At 48.0% G+C, this 12,831-nt stretch overlaps 1 protein-coding gene across 13 annotated transcripts in view; it reads right to left on the reverse strand.

Moving 5' to 3' along the window:
• KIF1A (kinesin family member 1A) overlaps positions 1–12,831 on the reverse strand; it is a 376,457-nt gene that overhangs the window by 98,219 nt on the left and 265,407 nt on the right. For all 13 annotated transcript variants that reach the window (XM_075569525.1, XM_075569526.1, XM_075569527.1 and 10 more), the window contains 2 exons: positions 10,270–10,388; positions 5,941–5,996 (listed from right to left, as the gene is read on the reverse strand). In XM_075569525.1, the coding sequence (XP_075425640.1) occupies positions 5,941–5,996; positions 10,270–10,388 (175 nt within the window). The remainder of the gene's footprint in view (positions 1–5,940; positions 5,997–10,269; positions 10,389–12,831) is intronic.

Below are 12,831 nucleotides of genomic sequence, written 5' to 3' on the forward strand. Positions count from 1 at the left end.
AGCCCATATCTCACGACCCTAGACCTAACAAAAGGGTACTGGCAGGTTCCCCTCACAGAAGGGCAAAAGAAAAGACAGTCTTCTCAACCCCAGATGGCCTCTTTCAGTATAGGGTGCTGCCTTTTGGCTTGCATGGAGCTCCCGCCACATTTCAAAGAATGATGGATAAAATTTTAAAACCACATGCTCGATATGCTGCCGCCTACCTGGATGATGTGGTAATCCATAGTGAAGATTGGCAATCCCACCTTCCAAAGGTCCAAGCTGTGCTTGATGCAGTTCGGTCTGCTGGACTAACTGCTAACCCCGCTAAATGCACTATTGGTCTGGAGGAGGCCAAGTATCTAGGGTATTCTATTGGCAGAGGTTTACTCACACCCCAAACACTCAAAGTAGCGGCGATACAAAATTGGCCAAGGCCAGTTACAAAAAAACAAGTAACGACCTTTTTGGGATTAATTGGTTACTATAGAAGGTTTATTAACAATTTTGCAACTAAGGCAACCCCACTAACCGACCTCACAAAAGCAAGAGGGCCGCTAATGGTAAAGTGGTCCCCCGAAACCGAACAGGCCTTTTAGGAGCCTGAAAGAAGCTCTCTGTGACCAACCAGTGTTGGTCACACCTGACTTCTCTAAAGAGTTTTTTAGTTTAAACCGACGCATCTTAGGTAGGGCTGGGGGCTGTACTCTCCCAGGAGTCTCAAGGTGAGGAGCACCCCATCCTTTATTTAAGTAGGAAACTAAATCCCCCGGAGAAAAATTACTCCATAGTCGAGAAAGAGTGTCTTGCAATAAAGTGGGCTGTAGAGACGCTCAAATACTATCTGTTGGGGAGAAAATTCCGGTTGGTCACAGATCATGCACCCCTCATCTGGATGTGTCAAAACAGAGAGAAGAATGCTAGAGTGACCATGTGGTTCCTAAGCCTACAACCATTTAAATTTTCTGTGGAACACAGGTCAGGGCACAAACATGGCAATGCTGACGGGTTGTCAAGGATGCACTCCCTAATATCCATGGTCGCTCATCCCTCGAGGTCTGAGCTGGGGGGGAGGATATGTGACAGAAACCAGGGTATGGTAATAAATTCCATATATAGGTCTCCCAGGATACTGAACAGTTTCTATCCTGTTTAGGCTGAAAAGTGCAGCCTCAGAATGCATGCACTCCATCCCACAGTTTGGCAAGTGCTGGATCTGAGGGATGAGGGATCCAGACCAGAGTTTGTCTGCTGCCTGATCTCTGTCACCTGTCCTGCTAGTTAGAAATCAGGTATTTAAGGCTGATTTCCTGGTTCCTCTCCCCAAGAGCCTGGAGGCAGGAAGGCTGCTGGAAGCAGAGAGGGGAAAACGCCTCTCACCAAACAGGTTAAATCATTCTGTTCCTTTTTTCTAAAACTGCAAAGTTCCTTGTTTTGTTGTTGGAAGTGGATAAGCCATTCCAACCCCAGTCAGGGAAAACCTTAAGTTAAGTTATTGCTCAGGCGAGCAGGGTTTGGTTTGCTTGTGTATTACTTTGTATTCCATGTGGCAGTCTCAGTGCCTGGGACTGAATAAACCAGGCAGTAGTCTGTTTAAAGGAACAGCACGTTACGCCTCGTCATTTAACCTACCCTAAAAGACCGTGTTCTAACAGTCCCGGACAGATGGCGGAGCCCCAGGAGTAAGCCGTTTGTCACATAATATATATATATATCTCACACACAGTATACCGCATGCACGCCTAGTATGAAAAAGTGGTTACCATAGGCTGTCAAGTATAAGTAACTATGACTACAGACAACGGTGCTCCTAGGACAATAATAACATGTAAACAACAAAAAGAAAGTACCAAAAACGGTAACCAGAGAAATAAAGATAACAATTTATTAATGAACTTAAAAACAAGGGAGAACATCGAAAATGAAGGGGGACTCTCACAAAATCCTCAAAATAACCACAGAGGGACAAAAGCTGTGAGTCAGAAATAAATGACACAAATGGGACTGGCCAAAAACAAAATGCAGTGTGGTGACAAAATGTCAAGGCATGAAATGAAGTAGCTCAATAGAGACAGTAGTTAAAATAACATAGTGCCTACTAAGGGCAAATGGATGTAACTTCAGATAAAAGGCTACAAATTGTATACACATACACACAAATAAGTGTGACTGCAGATGAAAAAGCTACAAATTGCATACACATACATACAAACAGAGCAGAACAATATACTCAATAAATGGCAAAAAGAGGTGAATGGCTGATGATAATACACATGGATTGCCAATGCTGCACCCAGATCATAGCTACATCGTAACGAAGATTCGCACCCCTCTTCTAGAATTCGTTTGCGCTAAGGATTCCCGAACGAATCCTATAAGGACTTAACGAAAAGATTTCCTCCGGCGGAGATACAGGGGTGGCAACTTGCACCCCTAGCCAAGGATTGTCGCACGGCTCAAATCGCGCACCCACTCGCATGCGTGCAGGGGTGCCCAGAGACTTTGTTTTCAAGTCATTTGTTCTGTGGACATTTTCATTCGTTTCCCCATCCCAGTAAGTGTTTATTAAGTGTAATTGTGAAGAATTGTGTGTTTGTCTTAAAAGGAAATAAATTACAATTTATATTGCCCGCCTTGTTGTGCTCAATCCAGAATCCCGGTATTAATGTGATGATACAGTAAGACTTGGTTTCCCATGACAGGCGCCCAGCCCATAACACCGAGCTATAATTGTTTACAGACGCGTCAGGTTCAGTCGGTTTTGTGGCTTACTTTAACGAGGCAAGGTGCGCAGAACAATGGCATCTCCACTGGAGGGAGACTCGGCTCATTAGGAACCTATCATTCCTAGAGCTATTCCCCTTGCTCGTCGCGGTGCGTTTGTGGGGTCATTTGTTCGCAAATAAGGAAGTCGCCTTCTGATCAGACATCATGGGGGTAGTAAAGGCGGTGAACAATTTCGGTTCACACTCCCCTCCGGTACTGACCCTTCTGTGCAATTTTGTACTTTCATGCCTGCACTTAAACATTGCGTTCAAGGCACGGCACGTCCCGGGGGTTGCAAATAACATTGCTGATTCTTTATCTCAGTTACAGATGGTTCAGTTTCGGAAGCTGACACCGGAAGCAGAGCCAAATGGTAGTCCATGCCCAGTAGACTTGTGGGAACTTGCAACGACCCAGTGACCGAGCTAGTACCATCCACTCTGGCTACGGGTACGTGGGGGGCCTACACGACGGCTTGGCGGAATTATTAAAGTCTAGCGGGGGAATTGGGACTAGAGGTGTCAGGAATAGGGACCTTACAGTCGTTCGTTTTAAACTTGAGAGCAAAGGGTTTAACAGGAGGATCAATAGGGAAGAGACTGACGGGGGGTTCCTTCTTCTTGAGGTTAGAAGGCAAGGAGGATCCGACAAAGGTGTTCATAGTCACACGGGTGTTAGCAGGGTTAACAAAGGGGGCGACATCAAAAGACAGCAGAAGGCCAGTAACGCCAGCAATCCTAGAGGGTTTAATACAGACGGCAGAGCGAGTGTGTTTTTCCACGTTCAAGACGAGGCTTTTTCGGCTGACGCTTACGTTGGCCGTCTTTGCAGCGTTGGGAGCCGGGGAGCTAGCCTGCTCATCAGGGAGAGGAGAGGGAGGTTTGCAGTTCAAGGATGTAATTCTAGGGAAGGGGTCTGTTAGGCTGCACATTCAAAGGTCAAAAACTGACCAGTGGGGGAAGAGAGCTTGGATTTCATTGCTAGGTCTGCCCCGGGCCATTTTTTGCCCAGTTAATGCGCTTAAGGAATATATGCAGGCCAGGCGGGCACGGTCCACTACTACTACACGTGGATGGGGTACCGTTATCTAGATTTCAGTACCTGCGGGTTTTCCGTATGTACCTTCAGCACCAGGGTCTAGACAAGTCACAGTACGGAACACATTTGTTCCGGATCGGGGCGGCAACGGAAGCATCGCGCGCAGGGCAGTCAGTATCAGCAATACAGAAGATAGGACGTTGGAAGTCTAACAGATACCTGTCCTACATCAGGCCCACGTTAACAGGGGAATAGCTCTTGTTGGAATAAACCTCCACCACCCTTATGCCTTCGCAGATGCATGGACCATCAGGGATTCACTCATACACTGGGCAGAGAAGCGAGCTCTCAAACGCCCATACGGGAGAAACCTCAGGTTGCGTGCGGAGCATGCAAAGGTGCTATGGTGAGGAGGTAGGAGGCTGCGGTGGGGCCAATTGCTCCCACGGTTAATGATGATAGCCAGAGATAGAAGAGCACCACGGATCCTTATCTTTCACGCCGGGGGCAACGACCTTGCCACACGACACTACTTCAAGCTGGTCAATGCGATATAGAATCTACTATGTAACTATGTAACTATGACCTAACTCGCATCCTCGCCCTTTGGCCGGGAATTCAGATCGTCTGGTAAGACATAGTCTGCAGGACAGTGCAGAGGGGGCGCGGGCCCCGGGCGCAGTCGACTGAGCACGTGTAAAGATGAACAAGATGGTGGGAAAATTTGTGACGCAGTGCAGGGGGTGGCGGATCAGCCACTCAGATTTGGGTGGGGTCAACTGAACGTGACTCCCGGGAATCTACCCGCGACAATGTCCGGCTCATGGGAGCTCGGCTAGCTACGGGGCAGCTGGGCAAGGCTTGGCTGACCCCTTCACTTAACCCATTAAGCAATTAAGCAAACACTCTGGCAGGCACTAGCGGTTAATCTATGATTGTTTAATAAACAAAGCAGCGGCCTTTTATACCTCCAAACCGAGTCTGTCGTTACTTTTCTGTTATATGTGGGTATTGGTTAGCAGGGGGACGTGGGGGGGGATCCCTGGTCATGCTAATACCCCTCCGTTTTTACCCCTTGCTCTGCTGTGTCACCCGCTCTTCACAAAACCCCTAGAGCTCGCCCCTTCTTCTAAGACTTTGTGCCATGCCGTAGCCCAGTTCTTTCCGCATGTAGAGATAATAATGGATGGTGTGGTTAAAAAAGCGAGAACCAATGGTTAAGGGGCAGCAGTGGGATCCTGATGATCGAGGCTGGCTCCAGAGCAGGATGAGCATATACTCTCTGCCATTGATTCTGTGTAACCTAAGGGCTTCAACTAACATCTGGCTAACACAGGGAGAAGTGCAAAGGCGACTTGATACATTTAAGGCAGGGGTAGCCAACTCCAGTCCTCAACAGGTCGGGTTTTAAGGATATCCCTGCTTCAGCACAGGTGGCTCAATCAGTGGCTCATTCATTCTGACTGAGCCACCTATGCTGAAGTAGGGGTTTCCCTAATACTTGACCTATTGGTGGCTCTTGAGGACTGGAGCTGGCTACCCCTGATTTAAGGTAAATAAAGCATCTGGCCCTGATGGCATCCACGGGTTCATCAGGAGCGGGGCTCCTTGTGGACAGTACTTGATGCCTTTCCCTACACTGCATACTCTGCTAGTAACATTTATACCAAAATGCAGCCCAGCATACATTGCACATCAGCACAACACAGAGCTAAGCACAGCATATACTGCCAGGGCAATTATGCTGAAACGCAATGCTGGTTTACGCTATGTTTCCCTAGACGTTCTCTCTCTTTATATTGAAAGTGCATGTATTTATATGGACATACAAGGCACCTTTCCTGACAAGAAGCTCCATATCGCGATTCTGAATGTATTGGGGATGGTGCTGCAATGCTACCTGGGGGTGAATAGATGCTATTTTCTACCACATTTCTCAATTTAAAACGGCATAATATGTTGTAGAGTAGACAAAAATATATTATAATTTGTTTATGATTCTGGCACTTTTTTTTACCAAAAAACACCATTGCGTGTATGTATATAAATATACACATACAGTATATACTGTAAATATAGATATGTACCACCAATTCTCTGCGGGCTGCCCCTTTCTATACACATACACAGTATAGTACATTCTGCAGATGTTACCTGGTTTGGACAGCGGCATGACCCTTGGGAGGAGACGTCGGGAGGAGCGCAGGGGACTGTGAAGACAAAAAAGCTATGTTTCACACAACAAAATGTATGTCAGTACCTGTCATGCCCCCTAATAATGAGAAGGACTCCTGCGGGCAGTGTGTGTGTGTGTGTGTGTGTGTGTGTGTGTGTGTGTGTGTGTGTGTGTCGTTTCACATGTCTGAGCACATTAATGGGAAGGACAGCTAGTGTGTGTGTGTGCGTGTGTTTTTTCTTGGCATGTAGTAGATACACAAGAGATGCTGTTGGTAATGTACACGGTAATGTGTGTGGTACCTTTGCACAGTGGAGGGAAGAAATGATTTGGTTTAGATGTGTCTATATGTAATAAAATATGAATATAATAATAGCACTGACAAATGTATGCAGCACTGTGCATATACAGTACGTTTTCAGACACAATGGGACCCATACAGTTGGCAGTTTAACTTCAAGGAGATAACGCGACTTGCCCGGAATCCCAAGGAGAAAGCTGACAGTGGGTTATAAACCCCCTTCAAAGGCAGTGACATGAACCGCTGCGCTCCTCCTTCAGCCGAGTGTCTAATGTATGTGCCCGTGCCCACATTACCTCAGTAACACATACATATGTTTCATGATAACAACATATGCGTCTGTGCTCACAGCACATCTTAGCACAGCGTATGGAAGGTGTAAGAACTCCAGCTCAGTGACATTATTATATTGTAATTAGGTTTGAATCTGGTATGACGACAAAATGCCAAGCATACAGAATGATATTGTCTGATTTGAAACGATTCTTCCTTTCTTACATATTACATACAATATCATATGTAATGGTGGTTAGAAAGAAAAATTGCACAAAAGCGCACAAGGGATGGAATTAGTATTATTTATTAAAACAAACACATAGATAGCTGAGAGGATCCAACCCCTCCTCAGCTCAAATGGTAAAATGCCCAGATACTTAAACCATATATATGGTCTCTAACATAGAATATCCTAAGACAATAAAACACATACAACAAAAGACAGTCAATGTAAAAAATAAACAAAGAAAGTACTGACAGCCCAAGGGGATTTAAATAAAAACCGCCATGGAGGACTATAATACCGCTGACAGGGGGAGACGAACACTTACACTAAGGCAAAGGTGGGGGTCCACGGATGACCGCACAAGATCCGGATCGCGGCACCGGGGAAGATGAAAACAGCCACCACTTGAGCCTCAGGCAGGCTCCGTCTCAGCCTCTCAGCAAACACGCGCAGGATGACCTGTCGTGACCTCTACGCGTTTCGCACCACGTGCTTTCTTACATATTACATACAATATCATATGTAATGGTGGTGAATTGATATCTTCTGATAGACTCAGTTACATTGGGATAGTATTTAGAGTTATTAGGGGATTGCAGCGGTGTTAGGATGTCTGAACGACGGGAGGCTCTGTGGGTGACATTGGAGTGACCAGAGACAACTGTGGTTGGGACTGATGCAACCTGGGAGCGTATGGCAAATTGGATTGACAGAAGCTCTGAGATCTTTCCAGAAGACTTGCAATATTTGGTTATTCTCGTGTATGGAAAGGTGGGCAGTTCCTTATCAGATATGATATCACTTTCAAGCTGTAAGACTTTATCTGGTAATAGAATTAGTAGAAGCAAGAGCTGACTAGGGCTAAGGCCCCAGTGCGCGCACCGGACGCACCGGACGCACGATGGTGTGTGTGGCGGTGCTCGTTCCTGGCAGCAGCGCTACCTGCTGGACCACCTGGTCAAGGTGATTGCGCATTGCGGCTTGTGCATGCACGCACACACGCCGACTGGGGCCTGCCCAGAGAGCTGTGCTTAGTGTGCGGCGCGCGCGCAGCCGTAGCCACTGGGGACCTAGCAAAAGGGTTATTATCTGGATAAATATCCAGCAGTGTGTAGCTAGTGGAGCACAGAGGGATTACACCAGGAGGAGCACAGAGGGATTACACCAGGAGGAGCACAGAGGGATTACACCAGGAGGAGCACAGAGGGATTACACCAGTAGGAGCACAGAGGGATTACACCAGGAGGAGCACAGAGGGATTACACCAGGAGGAGCACAGAGGGATTACACCAGGAGAAGCACAGAGGGATTACACCAGTAGGAGCACAGAGGGATTACACCAGGAGGAGCACAGAGGGATTACACCAGGAGGAGCACAGAGGGATTACACCAGGAGAAGCACAGAGGGATTACACCAGTAGGAGCACAGAGGGATTACACCAGGAGGAGCACAGAGGGATTACACCAGGAGAAGCACAGAGGGATTACACCAGGAGGAGCACAGAGGGATTACACCAGGAGGAGCACAGAGGGATTACACCAGGAGAAGCACAGAGGGATTACACCAGGAGGAGCACAGAGGGATTACACCAGGAGGAGCACAGAGGGATTACACCAGGAGGAGCACAGAGGGATTACACCAGGAGGAGCACAGAGGGATTACACCAGGAGGAGCACAGAGGGATTACACCAGGAGAAGCACAGAGGGATTACACCAGTAGGAGCACAGAGGGATTACACCAGGAGGAGCACAGAGGGATTACACCAGGAGGAGCACAGAGTGATTACACCAGGAGAAGCACAGAGGGATTACACCAGGAGAAGCACAGAGGGATTACACCAGGAGGAGCACAGAGGGATTACACCAGGAGAAGCACAGAGGGATTACACCAGGAGGAGCACAGAGGGATTACACCAGGAGGAGCACAGAGGGATTACACCAGGAGGAGCACAGAGGGATTACACCAGGAGAAGCACAGAGGGATTACACCAGTAGGAGCACAGAGGGATTACACCAGGAGGAGCACAGAGGGATTACACCAGGAGGAGCACAGAGTGATTACACCAGGAGAAGCACAGAGGGATTACACCAGGAGAAGCACAGAGGGATTACACCAGGAGGAGCACAGAGGGATTACACCAGGAGGAGCACAGAGGGATTACACCAGGAGAAGCACAGAGGGATTACACCAGGAGGAGCACAGAGGGATTACACCAGGAGAAGCACAGAGGGATTACACCAGGAGAAGCACAGAGGGATTACACCAGGAGGAGCACAGACGGATTACACCAGGAGAAGCACAGAGGGATTACACCAGGAGGAGCACAGAGGGATTACACCAGGAGGAGCACAGAGGGATTACACCAGGAGGAGCACAGAGGGATTATACCAGGAGAAGCACAGAGAGATTACACCAGGAGGAGCACAGAGGGATTACACCAGGAGGAGCACAGAGGGATTACACCAGGAGGAGCACAGAGGGATTACACCAGGAGGAGCACAGATGGATTACACCAGGAGGAGTACAGAGGGATTACACCAGGAGGAGCACAGAGTGATTACACCAGGAGGAGCACAGAGTGATTACACCAGGAGGAGCACAGAGGGATTACACCACTGTATGTGTGTGTGTGTGTGTGTGTGTGTGTCTGTCTATGTGTGTGTTACCTCAGCACATCTTTGCACAGTGGAGGGAATGGGTGCTGCTGGTAATGTGTGTGTGTGTGTGTGTGTATGTTACCTCAGCACATCTTTGCACAGTGGAGGGAATGGGTGCTGCTGGTAATGTGTGTGTGTGTGTGTGTTACCTCAGCACATCTTTGCACAGTGGAGGGAATGGGTGCTGCTGGTAATGTGTGTGTGTGTGTGTGTGTGTTACCTCAGCACATCTTTGCACAGTGGAGGGAATGGGTGCTGCTGGTAATGTGTGTGTGTGTGTGTGTGTTACCTCAGCACATCTTTGCACAGTGGAGGGAATGGGTGCTGCTGGTAATGTGTGTGTGTGTGTGTGTGTTACCTCAGCACATCTTTGCACAGTGGAGGGAATGGGTGCTGCTGGTAATGTGTGTGTGTTACCTCAGCACATCTTTGCACAGTGTAGGGAATGGGTGCTGCTGGTAATGTGTGTGTGTGTTACCCCAGCACATCTTTGCACAGTGGAGGGAATGGGTGCTGCTGGTAATGTGTGTGTGTGTGTGTGTGTGTGTGTGTGTTACCTCAGCACATCTTTGCACAGTGGAGGGAATGGGTGCTGCTGGTAATGTGTGTGTGTGTGTGTGTGTGTGTTACCTCAGCACATCTTTGCACAGTGGAGGGAATGGGTGCTGCTGGTAATGTGTGTGTGTGTGTGTGTGTGTGTGTGTTACCTCAGCACATCTTTGCACAGTGGAGGGAATGGGTGCTGCTGGTAATGTGTGTGTGTGTATGTGTGTTACCTCAGCACATCTTTGCACAGTGGAGGGAATGGGTGCTGCTGGTAATGTGTGTGTGTGTATGTGTGTTACCTCAGCACATCTTTGCACAGTGGAGGGAATGGGTGCTGCTGGTAATGTCCAAACACCTCGAAGACGATCGGCTGACTCTTCACATACTCCATGAAAGACTGCGTCACTTCCACTGCAATCTGTGACACGCGGAAATCATTGTTTATGTACAAGACGTCCATGTATCGCACACAGAAGAAGACCAGGGTACAAGTATAAATACATACAGGGCTATATACTCGGCTTCAAAAGCAGCACCCTGACGCACAGCGTGTTTTATCTTCTTCCTCATCAAATGGCCAGAAACTTGGAAGATATATTCTCTGTTTCCCCGTGTAACCACTCTCACAATAACCTAACACACCGGCACTAAGCAATGCCGCTCACACAGGAAATGTGCACGTGTGAGAAACAACCAGTTCTGTCACCATCCAAACATAAAGAGGCCTTTGCTATGTATCAAGGCAACACTAGTGCAATTCTGGGGCAAAAAGATGGGAAAAAAATCCCATTTCAATCAACTGACTATTTCTTGGATATACCTGGAGGGGAGTTGCTATTTCTTGGAAACACCTGGAGGGGAGTTGCTATTTCTTGGATATACCTGGAGGGGAGTTGCTATTTCTTGGATATACCTGGAGGGGAGTTGCTATTTCTTGGATATACCTGGAGGGGAGTTGCTATTTCTTGGATATACCTGGAGGGGAGTTGCTATTTCTTGGATATACCTGGAGGGGAGTAGCTATTTCTTGGATATACCTGGAGGTGAGTTGCTATTTCTTGGATATACCTGGAGGGGAGTTGCTATTTCTTGGATATACCTGGAGGGGAGCTGCTATTTCTTGGATATACCTGGAGGTGAGTTGCTATTTCTTGGATATACCTGGAGGGGAGGTGCTATTTCTTGGATATACCTGGAGGGGAGTTGCTATTTCTTGGATACACCTGGAGGGGAGTTGCTATTTCTTGGATATACCTGGAGGGGAGTTGCTATTTCTTAGATATACCTGGAGGGGAGTTGCTATTTCTTGGATATACCTGGAGGGGAGTTGCTATTTCTTGGATACACCTGGAGGTGAGTTGCTATTTCTTGGATATACCTGGAGGGGAGTTGCTATTTCTTGGATACACCTGGAGGGGAGTTGCTATTTCTTGGATATACCTGGAGGGAAGGTGCTATTTCTTGGATATACCTGGAGGGAAGGTGCTATTTCTTGGATATACCTGGAGGGGAGTTGCTATTTCTTGGATACACCTGGAGGGGAGTTGCTATTTCTTGGATATACCTGGAGGGGAGTTGCTATTTCTTAGATATACCTGGAGGGGAGTTGCTATTTCTTGGATATACCTGGAGGGGAGTTACTATTTCTTGGAAATACCTGGAGGGGAGTTGCTATTTCTTGGATATACCTGGAGGGGAGTTGCTATTTCTTCGATATACCTGGAGGGGAGTTGCTATTTCTTGAATATACCTGGAGGGGAGTTGCTATTTCTTGGATATACCTGGAGGGGAGTTGCTATTTCTTGGATATACCTGGAGGGGAATTGCTATTTCTTGGATACACCTGGAGGGGAGCTGCTATTTCTTGGATATACCTGGAGGGGAGTTGCTATTCCTTGGATACACCTGGAGGGGAGTTGCTATTTCTTGGATACACCTGGAGGGGAGTTGCTATTGCTTGGATATACCTGGAGGGGAGCTGCTATTTCTTGGATATACCTGGAGGGGAGTTGCTATTGCTTGGATACACCTGGAGGGGAGTTGCTATTTCTTGGATATACTGTCCCGGCCAAGCTCAGTGTAAAGCTTGCCAGGAGCTGGCCGGGATCGTAGCGGGCCGTAGCGGGCTAACCGCGGGTCCGCTCTCCGTTTAAAAACGGAGTTTCCCGCGCGGCGGCCGCTTCAATAGATAAGCGCTAATAGCGCTTCCTATTGAAAGCGGCCAAGGCGCGGGAAAACCGGCCGAAACTGGCCCGGTTTCGTCCGGAGACAGCCCGCGCGCCGCCCGCGCTAATTTTTCAAACTGCGGTGGCGGCCGCATTAGAGTCAGCTTGGCCGCCACTGTACCTGGAGGGGAGTTGCTATTTCTTGGATATACCTGGAGGGGAGTTGCTATTTCTTGGATATACCTGGAGGGGAGTTGCTATATCTTGGATATACATGGAGGGGAGTTGCTATTTCTTGGATATACCTGGAGGGGAGTTGCTATTTCTTGGATATACCTGGAGGGGAGTTGCTATTTCTTGGATATACCTGGAGGGGAGGTGCTATTTCTTGGATATACCTGGAGGGGAGTTGCTATTTCTTGGATATACCTGGAGGGGAGTTGCTATATCTTGGATATACCTGGAGGGGAGTTGCTATATCTTGGATATACCTGGAGGGGAGGTGCTATTTCTTGGATATACCTGGAGGGGAGTTGCTATTTCTTGGATATACCTGGAGGGGAGTTGCTATTTCTTGGATATACCTGGAGGGGAGCTGCTATTTCTTGGATATACCTGGAGGGGAGCTGCTATTTCTTGGATATACCTGGAGGGGAGTTGCTATTTCTTGTATACACCTGGAGGGGAGCTGCTATT

Source organism: Ascaphus truei, chromosome 14 (genome assembly GCF_040206685.1).
Source record: "Ascaphus truei isolate aAscTru1 chromosome 14, aAscTru1.hap1, whole genome shotgun sequence".
In the NCBI taxonomy this organism is placed as follows: Eukaryota; Metazoa; Chordata; class Amphibia; order Anura; family Ascaphidae; genus Ascaphus; species Ascaphus truei.